The 20496-nt window shown below is 40.1% G+C and overlaps 2 protein-coding genes across 3 annotated transcripts in view; one reads left to right on the forward strand and one right to left on the reverse strand.

Annotated features, from left to right (window-relative positions):
• Nucleotides 1-2717: 2717 nt before the first annotated feature.
• Nucleotides 2718-15201, reverse strand: KIAA1143 (KIAA1143 ortholog). 2 transcript variants are annotated; one of them, XM_069859983.1, is made up of 3 exons: nt 15060-15201; nt 12980-13130; nt 2718-5928 (listed from the first exon to the last, which is right to left on the reverse strand). In XM_069859983.1, the coding sequence occupies exons 1-3, from the start codon at nt 15165-15167 to the stop codon at nt 5717-5719; spliced, it is 471 nt and encodes a 156-aa protein (XP_069716084.1). In that variant the 5' UTR covers nt 15168-15201; the 3' UTR covers nt 2718-5716. The 2 variants fall into 2 exon arrangements, with proteins under 2 accessions (XP_069716084.1, XP_069716085.1); XM_069859984.1 differs by lacking the exon at nt 15060-15201 and adding an exon at nt 14791-14876.
• KIF15 (kinesin family member 15) overlaps nt 15166-20496 on the forward strand; it is a 37755-nt gene continuing 32424 nt past the window's right edge. The window contains exons 1-3 of the mRNA XM_069860397.1: nt 15166-15343; nt 18575-18617; nt 19889-20072. Of these exons, the coding sequence (XP_069716498.1) occupies nt 15166-15343; nt 18575-18617; nt 19889-20072 (405 nt within the window). The remainder of the gene's footprint in view (nt 15344-18574; nt 18618-19888; nt 20073-20496) is intronic.

Consider the following 20496-nt stretch of genomic DNA (forward strand, 5'->3'; position numbering starts at 1 on the left):
TCCTTATCAGTCTCTCTCTCAGCCCAACACTGCACCAGAACGAATGTAGGCTTTCTACTTTTACTAAAATTAGAGGTTGTTGGGAGTGTTTGGTTGTTTGGTTTTTTTTATCTCTACCTTCTTTGGCAAAGATTAAAAACATAATTTTTGGCACGGAATCTAACACAAGATGAAATTAAAGTCCTAGTACAGAGAAACTATGCTTGAATGGGCTCCTTGACTCTTAAATCCGCCCTAGTCACACATTAAAACTGTGGACTACTTTGGCTTTATTGAGATTTTGGGTTGTACTAGCTAACTCAGACTAAGAGCCTCCTTGTTTTTTTCTGGTGATGTCGCACCTGGAGTAGCACCAGTTTTCAAAGGCAAAGTGCTCAGGACATTATCAGAATCACTCTTTGCGGTGTTTCGTTCTGGGAATCCAAAGTCAACAGCTACTACAGCCTTTTCCTTAGCACTGACACTTCTCCAGCTCTTGCCACTCTCCCGATAACATTTCCTAGTCTGTCTTTCAGACAATCATCATTTGTAAGGCATGAGTTTTCAACCTTTCTATACTCACGTTTTTCTCCTGCGTAACCCTGTGAGTTTCATTCTTCCTTATACGCTGCGTTTTTGCTCAGAGGTATACAAACCATCTGTGCCTCTAATACAATGTTCTTAAATAGCCTCCAGGCAGATCTCTATGGTTTTTAAGTACCTCTCTTTGCCCTTCAGCCTGCTGTTAACCATTTTCCTCATAGTTTTATAATCTGCCCTTTTAAAGTTTGTCGTTACTGTGTTGTCCCTAAGGGAACAACTCTTTCATGACATCAAAACTAAAAGTGTGCAGTGATCACTGTTACCCCACGGAGGCTCGACAACACCTTCCTCTAATAACTTGTGCCTAGTACAAGGTAGCTCCCTCTCGCCCATGGCCTTGACTAATCAGGCATTGCACTGAGGAGTGCCATGGGAGTCAAGGAAAAGGAATCCTCTGCCATATGGATTGGAATGGCACCAAAGCCACATCCCATCTCCTGATAGAGGAAAAACTGTTTTTACCATCTGTTGCTTTACCTGCAACAAAAAATGAGAAGCAATAATGCGGTGAACACTGTAGAATTCAATATTTTGTAATTTTCCTGACTGGTTCCATCCATTTTCCCCAGGAGGAATTTACTTCCCAGAGGCTGGCTCTGAGAGTTTATAGTTTCTCAAAATCTTGAAGAAGTCTACAGAAGGTTGCAGTCATTCACGTAAAACCCTGTGGTGTCTCCCTTGGTTTTAATGGCTATTCTTGTGACTTCTGCCTCTGGAATGCTCTCAAGGAAGTCAGAATGGAAAGGGAGGGCTATGACATGAAAAACCTCTTTACAAATTAACACCTCACTCTATGAATGGGAATAAAGGGATGATATTGAAGAGGCAGTTGATACACCAACCCTTCTGTTTGCTGAATGCACGAAGGATTGATTTATGGCATCTTGCCCCAGGAGAAGGCTATAGGCTATTAACCAACTTCAATGGATAAACACTTGCTGAGACTGCATATCATACCTCTTGTGCTATACTAAAAGTAATGACTCAACTTCAGGCATGCCCAATGTCCTTGAGAATGCAATTGGCTCTACACAGCCAAGCGAAGCATTATTTAGTTAACGCACCACAGCACAAGGGAAACAATCAGCTGAAATGATGACATTGCTACTTCCTGCTTCATTATAAATCTGCAGCTTCCTAACAGGATTATGTACTGAAGCACTGTAAAAAAAGACATTAAGTCCTGTGATGAAACTTAACAAAATGTGTAATTAAAATAGCTAAATACAGGCTTCTTGTGTTCAGTGTCTGCAAAACACAGCCTTTGATCCTCCAAATTATATTTCCAGGAAGAGTGTGGGACACAAAACTTATCAGAATAGAATTCTGACTCATCCCTTCCTGTTCAGGCTAACAAAATGAACATTTGCAGTCTAACAAATTTCCTTTTACTTGAGAAAAATTAACCTTACCAGACAAGCTAGAAATAAAACCAAGGGCAGGAACTCCTGGACCACCTGCCCACACACACATTTTCTTGCTCATTTCGTCCCATGTCTTTGCACTTTTTGTCTCAATAATGCATCATTCTTGATGATGCATCTTGATTTCTATCATTAGAGAAAGATTCTGTTTCTTCAAAATAAAAAAAAAATAAAGGTGACAAAGCATCCCACGTCCTCCTGGAGAAGAGGAGGCTGAGGGGTGACCTCATTGCTCTCTACAACTACCTGAAAGGAGGTTGTAGAGAGGAGGGTGCTGGCCTCTTCTCCCAAGTGACAGAGGACAGGACAAGAGGGAATGGCCTCAAGCTCCGCCAGGGGAGGTTTAGGCTGGACGTTAGGAAAAAATTCTTTACAGAAAGGGTCATTGGGCACTGGAACAGGCTGCCCAGGGAGGTGGTTGATTCACCTTCCCTGGAGGTGTTTAAGGCATGGGTGGACGAGGTGCTGAGGGATATGGTTTAGTGTTTGATAGGAACGGTTGGACTCGATGATCCGGTGGGTCTCTTCCAACCTGGTTATTCTGTGATTCTGTGATTCTGTTTCCTGATGGTATGCAAGCACCTATGCAACATAAAAAGCATCCATTGCTGTAATGCTACTACAGTTCAGCAGGTTTGTTCTGGCTTACTGATCAGCTGAGAAGAACGAGAATTAACACCACCATCAATAAATGTTTTGGAGTCTTAATGATCTGGGAAATTTTGAAGATTTTATTATTAATAAAAACTGTACAAGATTCCCATATTAGGTAACAGGCCACAGCTACTTTCACCTTGCTTCTCCACAGTACTTCTCTTATACTTAGTTGAGCAAGCTCCACAAGGAAAAAAAATACATATACACTCCCCTTTACAGAAGGGAAAAGGGACTTGGGATGAGGGCAGGGAAGAGAAAGAAAAAGCCAGGATAATTGTCCATTCTGGTCCTACCCCCATGTTCCATGTGCGCACTTTGGCTTCTCTTTTATTAGAAAGTTCTTGCAATTATTATTTTTCCATGACCCACTGCTTAAGGCAGGTGATTGCTTAAGACAGTTTCACATTTCTTGCCTAAATGAACAAGTGATTGTTCTCTTTAGTCACAGGTTTCATGGGGAGTTGATGGCGTGTGTAATTTTCCTGGTGTGTCACATTAAGAACACTAAATTTTCACGTCTACTTGACTAAAACGCTTTTGTGCATCACTCACACCGCTTAATAAATATATCCAATTAGTTGTTGTTAGGTGAAGTAGGAGCGAAATACAATGAATACAAAGGTGTCCTCCTGATCAGAACACTACAAATCACAGTCAGAATAAGGGAAAGAAGCTGGTTTTCCATATCCACCTTTCCTTCCCCTGCTGTGTCGCCTGAAGAACAACATGCTTTTCATTATATTATTTCCAAGTAAACCCAATTAATTTATTTGCATTCCAGACGTCTGTCATGAAGTTGTAGGGCAAGAAACACGATTAAGCAGAAGCACTGCACCCAGTACTTTGTAGTAACTCTCTTTTTACTGGACTAGTGTCTCACAAGGTTTTCACTAGAAATGGCTATTTTTGTTTAAATGCAGTTACGAACCAGATTCAAACAAGACCTCAATCTTATTTTGAACATGCCAAATCAGCTGCATGTTTGGGAGGCCATCTCTAATTTTAAGGTAAATCCAAATTCTCTCTGATCCTTGACAAGTGTTTATCTCTTGATAGCCATGTCTCTTAAACTGCCTCACAGCTAAAGTGAAGAGCCTCTAGGCTGTGCAAGAAAAACATAAGCAAGTATATTTTTGTGCTGATGAACAGAACCAGAAAAGTTTAAGTAAGCAGTCAATGGTTAATTCATTCTTTCAGATGAGTCTTAGCAAGTCAGAGCATTTACTCAGTTGTTGAAATATACTTAAATATTCCTTCAGTGTACTGTAATGCTACAAGATTTCTCATGGGTTCATATATATATTACTGATGTATTCAAACAAAGTTTTAAGTATACAAACTAAATTGAAACATTAATCCCTGGGAACCTTTGATTCTGTATTCCTTCTTTCCTATGTTTGATTTTCTTTTTTACATATGCAGAGCAGACAAATGTTAATTTCAAATGTAACATGTCCTCATGGGAATAACCAGGTTGTCACACTGCACCTCACTGGCAGTTGTAATATCAGACCAGTGCTACAACAGGCACTTAATATCCGTCATAGAATAATTTTCTGAAAAGACACAGATCTATCAATTTTCAAAATCAGGGTTACCCGCACTCACACAATTAGTGTGAAATAGTATGCAGACTTCCCGATGCTGCAGGAAGGTGATATGTATGGAGACAGGTAAAAGTCAGAGACACGCAGCAGTCATAGGAGGCTTCATTATCAGGTGACAAAAAAAAAAACCCAACATTTTATGCAGTGAAACTTCCATTAAAATATCTTTGAACCATTTATAGCAAACAAAATTTATTGTTTAATACCAGATTAACAAACTAAAACCAGCTGTTTCACACAGAAACTTCAAATTTGCTCCTCAATGAAGCTTTATGGCCCAAATAATTGTGAATGTCCTGTCATGCAGCAGAACTGTTTTCACTGCTTTGTACACTGTAATCCTGCAGTAGTCTCAGGTCTTGCTAAAATATGGTTACAGAATGTAACATACTTCCAAATAATTTTAAAGTCACTAGTCCCATTTCCACCACCACGTTCTCCTCAGTTCCATCAGTTCTCAATGTTACTTTGAATTTCAGCACATCCTCTTACATAAAAGGTCCCCTTTATGTACTGCATAAGGGCAACTAAAAAAATTTTAGCACTTTTTATCACAACTGTAACATTACTTGACTTAAATTTCCTGTTTACAATTTTCTACTTGAAGAAAACCAAAATAATGTTTTCACAGCTTAAAGACAAAATACATGTTTTTAAAATAAGCTCTTTGAGATCCCAAATAATTATGAACACATATGTAGCAAATTGGAAATATACTTCAAAAAAATTCCCATCACAGAGCCCATCAGTGTGATGATCAACATGCACTATCTCCAAGGGTTTACGCGTTTCTTTTGCATTGATACCATCAACTACAATCAAAGTTTTTATATTTTGCTAACACCAGCAAGTCAAATTAATTTGATGCTTCTTAGACAGCATTCACCAAAGATAGGATTAAGACCAGATGACTTTAGCAACTGCAGGCTTTCTTACTGCAAAGGCTCTGCAAAGAGCTAATGAGCCAAACTACACATGCAAAAGGTAGTGCAACTTCTGTTAAATTATAAAACAGAAAACTTCAGTCTCTGTTCTACAGCAAGGAAGGCTCTCTTTTGAATGGCAACAGTAACAGGTAAAAACCACACAAATGTCAACTAAGGCCAGTAAATAGAGAGGAAACATATTTTAGTAATGGAGGACATTTTAAAATTTATTGATTGCAAATTTATATAAGCTAGATATGTACACATATATTTTGCTACTCATTTGTGACCTCAAATAGCTTTTACACAGATGGCTAAACTCTTTTAAAATAAAGACGATACGCTGTTCATACAGTTCCACCTGAACTGCAGAGACTCTTGCTAGTTCTATACCATGTTTCTCTAGTTGGACCATAATAGAGTAAGAGAAGTCTTGGACACCATGCTTCAGTTCCTAGGAAAGCACTCAGTCTTACTCGGATCCCTAAAAGGGTAAGCAAAACATGCAAGAGTACGATTTCTAATCATCATTTTCCTCGTCATCAAATGAGAGAAGACTGCTATTTTTTATTTGCTTAGCTGTACTCTGAGGAGTAGTTGCTTCTCTCTTAATTTTCTTTGCCTCTTTCATCTTCTTACTTGAACTTACATTGAAGTCCAAAACCTTCTCTGATGAACGTTTGGCTGGTTTTCTGAACATAATTTTTCCATCAGCAGGTTCTGGTTCACCATCTATAACAAAGACAGTAAAATCAGAACTCATCTGCACATGTTCACACACGCATACAGATGTTCGCTATTTTCTTTTCTTTTTCCTCAGAACCAAGATCAGCGAGACCTTTGATAGGATACAACAATCATGAAAATGTATTTTTTGGCCACAAAGTCTGTGCCGATCAATGTCCTTCCTGCACACACATCTGCTCCATGGCAACCAGCCCTTGAAGACAGTTCTCCTGCAGTTCCTCTCAGAAATGGGTTTTCACTAACCAGAGCTTTAACTCAGTACATACTGTGAACAGTAGAGCTTTCCCCACACAATCCAGCCGCATCCACTTATCAAAATGGAAAGGACAACTTTATAGGATCCTCTAATTCCACTTGACTATTTGTAAAATCCATGACAACAAATGTACTTAGTTCAGCTACTTATGGTATCTCTTTCAAGAACAAAATGGCACATATACAAGACAAAGCTTTTCTTTTTCTTCTAATACACTCTGTACTGCTGAGACAGTGAAAAAGATCACATGGTCATAAACCCGCCTTCTATTATCACATAAGATGAAAAGTTTTAGGATTTCTTCATACCTGCAAAATTACTGATCCTGCTCCTCTGTGTGTACTGGAACAAACAACAATTTGAAAAACGACAACTAATTTTAAAACAATTTAAAAAAACGGGATTATGAGGCAGAGGAGGAAAGCTACTGCACAAGTAACAGCATCAAGGCACCATTTCTGGAAAAAAAGAAGTGTAATTGTAAGGCATAAACCAAATACAAAGGCTTGTACTGCAGTACTTCGTAATTTTTATGATGTGTATGTAACAGGAAGTTAAGGAACCCTAAGTTCTGTGCAGGACATTTTTCCTGAATTACTTTTGTGAAATTCATTATTCAGCAGACATTTCCTAACAATACGCATATGGTGGACAAGATTACATACTATTTAATTATAACCAATAAATATCTTTTGCCTTTAGCATTAATTCTTTCCTCAATTCATAAGCATTATGTTAGAAGCCTAATATTTCAATGTTATCATGCACATCACTGGCTCAAACACTCTTCAGTGCATACTCCAAACAATAAAATTATTAAATCTGGTGTCTTATTGCGTGTACAAATTAAGACCATCAACCTCATCAGGAAACTCCACTCATAATTCCTTAAGTTTCACTGATTCTTTTTAAGAAGAAATCTAGCATAAAAAAAATAAGTGCCAATTCTGTCAGTGACTTCTACATAACACACGCTTCTGCAGTAGTTTATGAGAACACTACTTGGCAGAAAATAACCACATTTGGGGAAAACATTTCATTACTGGTGCATTAGAAACACATTACAGTTACAAGGAACTAGTAGCAATAATAAACTATAGATACAAGCATACCTGTCAACAGTTCTGTTGCGAATTCTGCATGGAAAGTTTAGGTGTTTAGATGCTGTACATGGGATAGAGAAGTTCAGGAAGGGGCTATGGTAAATTCTGGCACAGAAAAGTAACTATTTCTGAAAACATATCACACTCACTCAATCAAAATGCACTATGTACGATTTTTCTCAGAAGCTGGATTAAAAATTCAAAATATTTTTCCATATAACTGTCTCTACTTTGGGGCTCTAAAGTTTAAGTTAATCCCCTTACTGCTGGTTAGCTACAATCTTTATTTGAAAACCCAGATCTAACTTAAACAAGATCCAAGGCACATGATATAAGCCACATTCTGGGGAAAAAAAAAAAAAAAAGGCATCTGTCAGAATAAGTTCACTTATAAGCAGGTGCAGCTGTCGATATACTTGAGCCAGCCAGCACGCAGACTGTATACAGTACCAGTACAGCTGTGGAAATAGGACTTCAAAGCAACCAGCTACTGAATAATCATGAGAAGCATAAAAAACAAGTCTCTTGGACACTCTTTGAAAGAGCAATTACGTTTTTCTAGAATGGTAAATTGAAAAACCAAACCGCTAAAAACCTAACAAAAGCATATCCATAAAATAAATCAGATAAATACCTATGTACTCATATAAAAAAAGGAAATAAAAAAATTCAATTTTACACTCCAGTCTCCTGCTACCCATGTTGTGAACTGCACAAAATCATTTTATCTTGTCTACCAGATGGAGAAACTGATAGGTGTGTATGCAATATGAGTTTAAATTCTTAATAAGCAAAGTGTATAAACAGAGCAAAGCTTAAAAACTCCACCAAATGGCAACTAGCTCAGCTCTCACCTCCAGGGCCTCAATACTATTTGCGGATCATTCTGCATCAAAGGAAAATATTTTAGCTCTTGGCCTGGTTAAACACTGTCACAATTTCATTATATGCTCAAGGACATTTCTTTCGGCAGGAAGCCCAGGCCAGCTTCAGAGAGATATGATGCATTGGCAGTGCTTGGCCAAGAGTGAAGCAGATGAAGAAACACAGCCGGCTTAGCCTTACCTAAGCAACTTGTGGAAAGAGGGAGGACATACTATGGTTTATGAAAGAAAGTTACGTAACAGCTCAAAAAAAATGTGTTGATTTGTTCAGACTGCCTTTTCCAGCTAGTAAAGGCTTCACCTAATCCTTTTTAATTTTACCAGATGCTTACATATCAGCTGTCTTTTTTTTGTTCTATTGATGACCTCCAAAACCTGACTTGTATTAAGCAACACAAAGAAGAGATGGAAGAAACAGTCTCAGTGTTGGCAGTTTTTTAAAAGAGTCCTGATAAAAGACTGTATCAGCATTACAAATTATGGAAAGCAGGATTTCTGATAAACACATTGAAGTAAAATTCAACCACCATTAAAGCATTACAGGAGAAACAATAAAACCCACTTCTGAGAGGAATCAAAAAAATATACTAGCAGTTCAAATTCTGACTGTTCGTCACTGCTGCTTTTACCTGATCACAAACTTATACACTTCTCAGCTAAATGTCTGATTGGGCACAATCAGACGCTGAGCTGAAAACTCACTTTGCAAGTGACATCAACTTAAGAAGCCATAAATTCAGGAATTTTACTCTTCACTTTTAATCACGTTATATATTACAAGATAAGTAGCAATTAGGGTCTGAAAAAGAAACACTGCCCTTCTGTTTATTGTATTTTTATGTAGTAGTCATTTGTGTAGTTAGCAGCAACATTTTTCAGCAGTTTCTGTCTGCATGGGTCAATGAGGCAACAACAGGAAACAGAAATGCCACTGAACTGACAGGAACAATAGGAGAGGCTGACTAAACAATATTTCAAAATATACGTCTATTCAATGACAAAGGTTGAAAAAAAAAATGCATAACCTGGTGAATTCCTTCATGATTTCTAAGGCTACAAGTTCAGGTCAGCAGTTTCACATGCTCCTTCAGGTGCTTTCTGGCCACCAATCTCTATGCACGCCTTTGGAAGCATTTATTACAGGAATTATGCGTACTGGTATCATGAAGATAAAAAGGCCAGTCTTCCTCAGATATTCAGTCCCGTTTGTTTATGGGGACACTTGTGAATGATTTCGTTACCCAAATATTTTAAAATGAACTTTGATTTAGATTTCTGCTGTTCACATGATGAAGAACAGCATGAACTCTGTGATACCTATCTAATGTATCAGCTGTTTAAACTAAGAGAAGAGCTCTAATACCCAAGACAGCATGGACTGTATTCTCCTTGCCCCTCTCCTGTCCTTCCCCAGCCCCAGAATAAAGAATGAGACGAGAATAATATCAAAAGACTTTGAATGAGTAAGGACACCTTCCGCCAAATTCAGTCATCTGCCTGTACCAGTGTCCCAGAAGCCAGATGAACTAGAAAAGCCATAGAAAAAACAATTCCATAGACTATAATGAATGCTGAGATTAAGTATCTTGCAGTAATTGCCATCTTTTCTTTTGTGCAAATTTAATTTCTGATAAGATCATTTTTTCTTGTTTCTGAACCAGCAGCAACCGTTCATAAAATGCTGCATAACTATATTAAGCAAAATGATTCTGTTGATAAACAAATGACTTCTTTTTAAAAAGCCTCGAAGTCAATCCTCCATGGCTAAAAATTTCAGTACAGAAGGGTCTTCAGTCATACAGGAAAGGTTCAGTACTAAATAAAAACGTTTTCTGAGCCTACACTTGCAAAAGTCAGTGTACAAGTGTCACTACATTTTGTTCTGCCTTAGGAGGCAGCTAAGTGCATCTAGGATGCTGATCAGCTGGTTTTGCCAAATTAATGCAAAAGCGTTATTAATCTGTAAAAGAAAATGCAAGTCACAGAAACTGCTGGTGCCTGAAATAAAAAAAGCATAGCTGTGTCAAACGGGTTATACAAGAAAATGAAGGAGAAAGGCTGTAAATGAGCTATGGAAAATCCTAGAATAATATCCCCAGACAAAGCCTGAAGACAAGGACCTTCAAATGAAGACAATCACTACAGATATAAAAGAGAGGGCAGAACCTCAAAACTGAGTAGCTTCTATGTTTTCAAAAACTTAACAGTTTCTATTCACAACAAATAGCTACCAACGTACTACTTTCAATCTACCAAAGTGCCTCAGCATTGACGTCAACATGGTGGAAAGAATAATTACCTGGAAATCTACTTCCCAGCTGCCTTTTCAGCTTCACGTAATTTTAACTAATGATCTGATTTAGGGCTATATATTATAGTCTAGTACTCATTAAATTAATTCAACTCTGGGATAAAAATCAAAGCAACAAGAATGTAATCAAAATCATGTACCATTAAAGTTCCTTTATATTCCCCGTTTTCAGAATTCATGATTATCAAAAAAAAAAAGGAATGAACACATTATTCAAAACTGTCTCTATTAAGCTGGAAGTAACCAGCTGCCTAAATACCTGCACCTGACTAGAAATCAGAATTCAAATCCAGAGGTCAGACTGACAGTGCAGAGATGTACAAAGACTCAAAGCAGTCTTCAGCAACTGTAGCACACTCACCCACACCTTCATTGAAAATTTCACAGGGTCCTCTCCCTAGCAGAGGCACACTGTAGCACTTACCCTGCTTATTCCCATAAGCCAGTAAATTAAAAGAAGGCCAAGACCTCATATTAACAACAAAGGCAGATGAATGAATAGTCACACAATACCAGAAGATAGGGCAGCAGTCCCCAGAGCATAGCAATTCAACGCTCCCACTACCTTCTACTGTGGTTTTTTTTTCTTGATAAAAATTCAAGTTACTACTTGAGGGCTGAAGGGGTAACAAGCAGAGCTGCCAAAGTCCTACAGGGACTCAATACTACTATCCTCACTACATGCAATTGTGTCTTCAGAATGTCCTTTTCGACCAAAGAAGTTCAGTTACTCTATTCAAATACACTTCCATTTCATACTGTGTATTCAGCTTGGTAGCTGTTTTGGACTTTTTTCACAGCATGGACACCACCTCAATAGATTCTTGTGGACAACTACTTCTTTTTGCCCAGCCTTACAATATCATTTTCCCTCCTACTGTGATCATTCAAAATTCAAGTTGCTTATATGAAAAGAAAACCAATGCTCAGAAAGAATCACGCCATTTCTTTCCAATAGGTCAAAATTTCTCCCAATACCCGGAGGGTGATCCCATTTTTGAAAAGAAACCACGTGACAGCTTTATAAACTCCAACACCAAGCACATGCTTAGACTTCAATAAAAAGAGACCAGGAACTAAGTGGAAAGCCGAATACAATTTCTCAGCAGAGTTCAAATTATGTAAAGACAGCTCTCAGGCCACCATCTGGTTACACCTAACACGCATGTGTCTACTTGCAGAAAGAAACCAGATGTAGTTTATTTAGTTTCAAGATAAACTATATTATAAAAAAGGAAGAATTTTTCATCAATCTACTACTCAAAAATGTAAGCTTCTCAGTGTATTTTCTCCCACTACTGCTATTCAACTTCTACATTTATACAATCTTCACCATTTAAATTTTAACACATACTTCTACATAAGGACAGCTCAAACCTGAATTTTCCAATCCAAATAGGAGAAAAAGACAGAAGCTAAGGATGTCATTTTGGTAGTTATGTGTTAGCCTCTTAATCTGCTCTAAACTCAATTTACAGCCTTTGTAAACAACCACAACGAGGAAAAGTTTGACAGTTTCTACGAATTGCCTTTCTATTTTATAACTGCAAAGTTCCAGTTCTATATTCTTCACTATCAAGACATTTCTATTAAAGACAGTAATATCTACCTTTAATCTACCAAGTTTTCTGTCAGGAAAAAATAAAAATAATGCTACATTTTGTCCCGTGTGATGATGGAAGGTTTTGGACTGTCAAAGCATTTTTGTCAACCATATCTGAATGATGAATGCTGACAAAAATTCTTAACATAATTGTATTCATCAACTACAGTTTCATATCTTTATTGTCTAACTGCAGCAGCCCTCCCACACCACTTCCATCTTTCCATTCCTGAAAAGTCTGTTAAGTAACGTAGACAAAGCTTTCTAATTCTTCACAGGAAAGAAACATTTTTTTCTATACCTTGCTGTTTGTTGGCACTATCGTATCATCTGTTATTTTCAACTATTCCATTGAGCTTTGCTGAATATATTTGTAAGTTACAACACATACTGGGGATGACTTTAAGCAAGTAATAACATGAACCAGTCAGTTAAATGAACATGTTACTGAGCTTCCGCACCTACCATTCTTTCTACTGAAGCAGTAACCTGAGTTTTCTCCTTCCGCCCACTCACTTTCATGAACTCATATAATCACCCTTAAGACATCCGCTCTACTGTCAAATTTGGCTGAAAATGAGTTAAAATATTAACACAGGTGAAATCAAAAGAAAAAAAGATTTAAGGTGGTATTTGGAGGTAGGATAAAGCATGATCAAGAAGCACAGAACTGCAACACTATAAAAATCCAGACAGCTTGGTTACGTACTGAGCAACTTCCGATTAGGAATCACAAGTCCAAATGATTTAGCTGAAAAATTCAAAACAACTAATCAAAGGTAGATTAAACAGTAGAAAACTGAGCAAATATCTAGCTCCCTTTTACGGGTTCTCTCTCTTTGGCTGTACAAAGCAAGAAATTAGTAGTTTGAAACTCACCTGATTCATTTGATTTTAAGGTGCCTTTGATTTGTTGTTTAATTTTCATTGCTTCTTCAGCAGTCAAGTCCCCTTTTTTCAGTGTTACCACTTGAGGCTGCTCATCTTCATTGTCACTATCATCATCATCTGCAAGCGGAAGCTGCTCTCTCTAGACAGGAGAGAAATAAAAGCAATTATTATCACCACATTAAATCACAACAGGCAAGGCTGGGGTAGTACTCTATTTTTGCAGTTAGGTTAGTGAGACCTGGCACAGGTATCAGCGCCAGGTCCTCCCAACATATTTTGTCCAAATGACACTCCAATTCTATCACTGAGTCATAGCATCCGCTGGAAAAAAAACAGCATGGGCTCTTTCAATTAAAGACCAAAACAGTAGGAATTTGAAAGGCAAATTACTCTTTTTGTTTGTAATCTTCACTGTACAAGCGCTGCCTGACACACAACGCTACAATAATCTTAAGAAAGCATGGATCCAGATTTGGATCTTCTATGTTGTACTCAAAGCAGTGGAAAGGGAAACCGAGTCCCTGATGGCTTCGTTATGCCTGACCAAATCACTGTTAAGCATTACTGACACAAGGAAGACTACATTCCTGTTTCCAGTCTCTCAAATCTGTGCTCTAAGACAAAAGAATCATTTGGAATCAAATCTTATATAAATGAACTTGTTGTTATGGAAACTTCAGTTCAGCAACATTAAGTTTGGCAATATTATAGGAACTGCGAATTTAATCTTATAAAGAAAAGTATAGATAGTATTACCATCAACTACTGAAGTAACCAAGACAGACAAGATGCAGTCTCCATCAGGAAGTGCAACAGTTCATACTAAATTTACTGAAAGCATAATTTTCTGTCAAATTCCATCTTATCACAAATAACGATGGGCCACATTCTTAAGGCATCCTGCAAACCCCTACAGTTAGCAGGAAACACACATGCAAAAGCACATTGCAGACACAGAGGTTGGGGGAAGCGGAGCAGGAACCTCTGAAAAGGCTGCCTTTTAACAAGTTGGCCTAAACGTTACTGCCCCTGCCTTTCCTTCCTGCTGGGAGTTTGTGTCTGCTGACCTGATGTGAAGATGGTATTAAGCACCTTCCAGTTTATTTGTCTACTATACTCTTAAAACACTTTTTTTTTTAAAAAAATCCATATCAGGTCTTTGCAAGGCCACTTAAACCTGGGGCCTCACTGCCACTACCCTCACAGAAAGCCTGAGCCCCAACAGGTCAGCACTGGCTGCTCTGCAAAGGGCACCACAGCAGCAATTATGAAAAACAGCACTGGGGAGGGCCACTGGATTTTGTTGTTGTCTTTCATCTCCAGCACAGGGGCAAAAATCAAGCTACAAAGATGATGCCAGCTCACTTTCAGTGGGAAACTGCTGCTCCCCTCCCATCGCTGCTACCCCAGTGCCTGCCACAGGGACTCTCCATGGAGCGGGCACTGCCTCTTTGCACCGATACCAAAAATGCAAGCAAATAAACTATGACTCATTCTGGAGTTTTAGGAAGCAAGCACCCTTAATCAGGGCTGGGGAACACGAGGGAGCGATCTCCATCAATCCTGCACAGCAAGACGAGAGGTGGGGACACTACAGATTTCCCACTCACAGGTGTATAAATTGTCCCAGAAATCTTACGCATGTTCTATTACTTTGCAAAGACTGATCTTAATGTTATTATGAACTTCCCAACAGTCAAATCTCTTGCTAGGTTGGAGCTTTGCAGCCAGCTCTGCCTGACCTCGCACCTGAGATAGGGAAAGGCTGCAAACCTAAGTGATGACAGCAGCAGACACACCTGCTCAGCACAGATCACACAGGGCGTTATCATCTCCAAAGAATAAACAGTGTCTGAAAAAAAGCTGCTTGAAAGAAAACACGCTGGCAGAGGGACATTCGATCTTTCAAAAAAATGCAATTACTGAGATGAAACTGAACTCTACTTCAGCTTAAATCAAAAACGTTCCACTTTTTGTAACAGCAACTCCTCCTCCCGGCGCGGGCCCGGGAACAGGGGCCAGGCCGCGGCCCAGGCACACAAGGAGGGAGGCCGCGCCGCGCCGTTACCTTGGTTTCCACCGTGGGCCCCTCCCGATACCCGACCTGCCGCTTGAAGCGGCTCAGGAAGGCGGGCTCGGCCGGCCGCACGTAGGACACCTGGTTCCTTTTGCTCATGGCGGCCGCCGCCGCCGCGCGCGCTTCCGGGCCGAGGGGAGGGGCGTCCGGGGGGTGGAAACAGCGCCGAGCGGACGGCGGCCCGCGTGGGTCAGGAATGACGCGGCGCCACCCCCAGCGCCACGCTCGCCGGTCACGTGACGGGGGCGGAGGCGCCAGTGGTGCCGAAAGCGCAGGTAAATAGAACCATAGAAGCACCGGGCTGGAAAAGACCTTTGAGATCGCCAACACCAGCCGTACCTGCCCACTACTAAATCATGTCCCCAAGCACTTCATCTGCCCGCCTTTTAAACACCTCCAGGGATGGGGACTCAACCACCTCTCCGGGCAGCCTGTGCCAGTGCCCAGTGACCCTTCCTGTGAAAACATTCTTCCTGATGTCCAATCTGAACTCCTCCTGATGCACCTTGAGACCATTCCCTCTTGTCCTATCACCTATCACCTATCACTTGGTATAAGAGACCAACATACACCTCTCTGCAACCTCCTTTCCTGCAATTGTACAGAGCAATAGTGTCTCCCCTCAGCCTCCTCCAGGCTAAACAACCCCAGCTCTCTCAGCTGCTCCTCCTAAGACTCCTTCTCCAGCCCCTTCACCAGATTCATTACTCTTCTCTGCACACGTTCCAGGACCTCAATGTCTCTCTTGTAGTGAGGGCCCAAAACTGAACATAGTACTTGAAGTGCAGCCAGAGTACAGGGGCAGAATCCCTGGTGCTGCTGGCCACACCATTTCTGATACAAGCCAAGATGCCATTGACCTTCTTGGCCACCTGGGCACACTGCTGGCTCATGTTCAGTCAGCTGTCAACTAACACCCACAGGTCTTTCTCTGCCAGGCAGCTTCCCAGCCACTCTTCCCCAAGCCTGTAGTGCTGCACAGGGGTTTTGTGTCCCAAGTGCAGGACTCTGCACTTGGTCTTATTGGACCTCCTCCTGTTGGCCTCAGCCCACTGATCCAGCCTATTCAGATCCCTTTGCAGAGCCTCCCTACCCTCAAGCAGATCGACACTTCCTCCCAGTTCAGTGTCGTCTGCAAACTTGCTAAGGGTGCATTCAATCCCTTCATCCAGGTCATTGACAAGGATATTGAACAGAACTGAACCCAGCACTGAGCTCTAAGGACACCACTTGTGACCGGAAATAAACTCTCTACGACTCGTTTTGGAGTTTTAGAAAGCAAGCACCCTTTATAATGGCTGGGCAACATGGGGGAGCAATCTCCATCCATCATGTGCAGCAAGACAAGAACTGGGGACAGAACGTATTTTCCACTTACGTGCATGTTTATAAATTTTATCAGAAATCTTATGCATCTTCTATGACTTCCCAAGGACTGATTTTAATGTTATTATGAACTTCACAGGAGTCAAATCCCTTGCTAATTTGGAAATTCGGAGCCAGCTCTGTGATTCTGTGAAAAGCCACACTCAATATCAATGCCAATTTGATTATTAAGTAAGGTATTCTTTAATGCAATGCAGGGCACGTAGGGGATTGCTCTACCTAGTGTGCATGCAACTTCCAGTACAATTCACAAAGGGGCTACAAGAAAGCTGGGGAGGGACTGTTTACAAAGGCTTGTAGTGACCGGACAAGGAGCAATGGGTATAAACTGGAGAGGGGGAGATTTACACTAGACATAAGGAAGAATTTCTTAACAATGAAAGGGGTGAGGCAGTGGCACAGGGGAAGCTGTGGCTGCCCCATCCCTGGAGGTGTTCAAGGCCAGGCTGGATGGAGCCTTGGGCAGCCTGGTCTGGTCGGAGGTGTCCCTGCCCATGTGGGGGTGTGGAATTAAATGATCTGTTTTATGATTTCGTCCTGTGATAAACACTCATTCAGTGGTAAAATATTGAAAAGGACAAAGTCTTTGAAGCAAAGGTAATAACATTTTTACTTTACAATTTAGCACTGAATCGCATGCTCTTCTAAAAAAAGGCATAACATCACAGAATCACTATGTTGGAAAAGACCCACAGGATCAAGTCCAACCATTCCTATCAACCACTAAACCATGTCCCTTAGCACCTCATTTACCTGTCTTTTGAATACCTCCAGGGAAGGTGACTCCACCACCTCCCTGGGCAGCCTGTTCCAGTGCCCAATGACCCTTTCCGTGAATTTTTTTTTTCTGATGTCCAGCCTGAAAAAAGCAGTGGGTATATATACCAGTTTTAGACAAAATAACTGTGTAAATCCTCAAAGAATGTTAATTCTTTTTTAGGTTATCCAACCATGTCTGGAGAGGCCCTTCAGGTTATCTCCTGACCCAAACCAGCTACATCTCACAAGACAGATTTGTATGACAAAATAAGTACAAATCAGCTGCAGGAAATCTTATCAATTCTCACATTCCTTCATGTGTCTGACCTTGCATTTGAGATGGGGAAACATTACAAACAGAGGTGGTTACAGAAGAAGACACATCTGCTTAGCACAGATCCCACTGCACACAAGCCATCATCATCGTCAAATCATAGAATCATAGAATAACCAGGTTGGAAGAGACCCACCGGATCATCAAGTCCAACCATAATTGGTTCTAAACAGAACTTCATTAACTTTTTCTCCAAACTGAATATGTCAAGGTGCATAGCATGAGTTTGGTAGAATAACGAACCATGTCTGGAAAACACTGAAAGAAAACCTGGGATGAGAAAGAAAACACGCTGTCAGAGGGACATTCTGTCAAACTTTCAAAAAATACAATCCCTCAGATGAAGCGTCACTTCGGTTTAGCTTAAATCAAAGAGCTATTCCACTTTATTGTAACAGCGACTCCCCGTGTCCCATCCCGCCCGTGGTGGGGGGGGCCAGCCCGGAAGCGGCGCGCGCTCCGCGGGGGGGGGCGGGGCCTGCACCGCCCTTAGCGCCAAATTCAAACCGGCCGCCATTTTGGGTCGGCGGGGCTGAGGGGGATCATGGCTCCCGGTGTGCGAGGTGAGAGCGGGGCGGCTGTGAGCCCGAAAGGACTGTGTGGGGACGGGGGGAGGGAGAGATACGGTCGAACAGGAGGGTGCAGGCTTGGCGAGAGACCCGCGGAATCTTTCGGTGGGGAAAAAAAATCATGGAGTGCTTTGACTTGGAAGGGACCTTAAAGATCATTTAGTTCCAATCCCCTGCCATGGGCAGGGACATCTCCCACTAAATCAGGCTGCCCAAGGCCCCATCCAGCCTGGCCTTGAACATACGTTTATGTGCGTGTGCATACTTTCTGCAAACTTTCTGACAAAGAAATATAGTTACTAGATATTGTTGTGTGGTTCTGATTCATGCATATGAGAGATATTTTTAACGTCATCCATCTATCTCCTTCAGTACAGCTTAGAGTATTCTCTATTTAAGTGGAGGGCTTTGAGCAATAGTTTTACAGAGTCTAATCTTTGTGTGTTTAACTTTTGTAGGAGACTTACGTGATTCTGCGCCACCTTTGTTGAACTCGCCTAGGTAAAGTAGTATTGGCCGGTTCCTATACATAGTCGTATAGTAAAAAAACTGCAAACAAAGCCTAGTACATAGCCTTGTAGAATAATTTAAAGTTTTTTTCTTTCAAAGTTTTGTTTCATAAGATTGCCTTTCTCTCTTAACTTCCCCCTACGTTTTTTTAAAAAGCATTTTCCTAATGAAAGTGTTGTTTTAAGGTTTCGATTCCTCTTGGAATCCTGCCATGCAGTAAATTATCATTTCTCTGCGAACTCTGTAGCTGGACTCTAGGATTTCTCTGAGAAGATATTCTACAAGGAGCTTGAATTCTGTGAGGAAGTCCTAAACTAAAACAAAAGCCAAAGAGTCCTCCAAGTATAAACAGTTCCTGCCACAACTCGGAATAATATCTAAAGAAAAAATATTTGGAAAGTTAATGTGTTGTGTCTTCAAGCCCGTATAACATCTTCCTTTTCTCAGCTGCTTCCTGTTTTTTTTTTAGCCCTTTCCTCTGTTGCTCTCTAACCCCACATTTCAGTCATGAAGTCCTTCCCCCCACTTTTAAAACTACTCTTTTCCTTTCTCTGGTTTACCAAAAGTAAAAATCAGTAACATTTGTAACACACCCATGCAATAACAGCCTCTTGCTGCCACTTCATGTAAGAATTTAGTTATTATACCATTATATTGCTGTTTATGCCAGAACTCCTCAAAGCTTTAATGAAACAGTAATGCACAGTCACTTATTCAAGCTAAATGTACCCATGCATCCACTGATAAATGTGATTAAATAGGTTAGGGAGCTTTTAGATGTAGGCATCGCTAAACTTCGTTGGACTCATATATCAAGAATTGATTGTTCTTTCACTTTTTGTGAGCAGCAAAGAAAAGTGCTGGTAGCTTTCTTGATGAAAAATAGCATCATCTGCTCCATTTGTTAAGTCTTATAGTAATAAGAAGGATGCTTGAAGCCCATTGTCTTAGAAACTTCTGAAACCTGTATTGTAACTCTGGTTTTATATATCTCAGTTTTGCTGTGAAATATGTTCTTTTAGAGCTAAAGTTACATGTAAGAGCAATAAATTCCTGAGTTTTGTGTTCATTGTTGTTATATCTGCCACATTTTTACCTTTAAATCTGTGACTTGTAATGAATTGATGTGTACAGCTAATGTAGTATATTTTCAGGAGACATTTGTATGACTTCACGTGCTTAATCTGATTTTTGTGATTTGATTTTATCAAACAGCTGGTAGATCTATTGCAAAGTAATCTGATGCATAAATATTCATTTAGTGTTGAAGGTGATACTATCAAAGTTTATGTAAGGGTACGTCCACCTTCAGAAGGAACCGTGTTAACCGATGGAGATCAAGGCTTGTGTTTGTCTGTTCTTTCATCAAATACCATCCGTCTGCATTCGAAGCCTGAGCCAAAGATCTTCACTTTTGATTATGTTGCAAATATGGAAACAACACAGGTAATAACTTCCAGAATCTCATAGGTACTGCAGGTTTTTCCCAGGTTTTGGCAACTGCTACACTAAACCTTTCTAAAGATAAAATGTCTTGGGTCTTATTTTTTGCAGTGGTCAGATTGGTAATGTGTGGTTATAGTACAGAAATGTTGCACTAAATTCTGCTAGTAGTTTTAATGGGTTTTTTTTAACTGTTAATTTCTCCAGTGAAATTTCACATTAAAATTGAAGCTTCTGTTTGTAGAGAATAGCCCTCCATGTTGAGACAAGCATGTAAATATAGCTGTCAGTAGCTGATATTAAAGGTGTGATTTGTGTATTAGGAACTTACAAGTTTATATTCTTTTAGTGCTATTTTCTTCTTATACGTTTATGTTTTATACAGATGCATTGTTCATCTGGAACAAGTAATACTGGCAGGAAAATC

This window comes from Phaenicophaeus curvirostris, chromosome 6 (assembly GCF_032191515.1).
Source record: "Phaenicophaeus curvirostris isolate KB17595 chromosome 6, BPBGC_Pcur_1.0, whole genome shotgun sequence".
Lineage (NCBI taxonomy): Eukaryota > Metazoa > Chordata > Aves > Cuculiformes > Cuculidae > Phaenicophaeus > Phaenicophaeus curvirostris.

Bases quoted from the DNA above. Each gene is read 5' to 3' on its own strand.
- KIAA1143 (XM_069859983.1), bottom strand. From the start codon at position 15,167: ATGAGCAAAAGGAACCAGGTGTCCTACGTGCGGCCGGCCGAGCCCGCC. The intron at 13,131-15,059 runs GTAACGGCGCGG...TCTCCTGTCTAG, and splicing joins GGCCCACGGTGGAAACCAAG to AGAGAGCAGCTTCCGCTTGC. The intron at 5,929-12,979 runs GTGAGTTTCAAA...TCTTTGTTATAG, and splicing joins CTTAAAATCAAATGAATCAG to ATGGTGAACCAGAACCTGCT.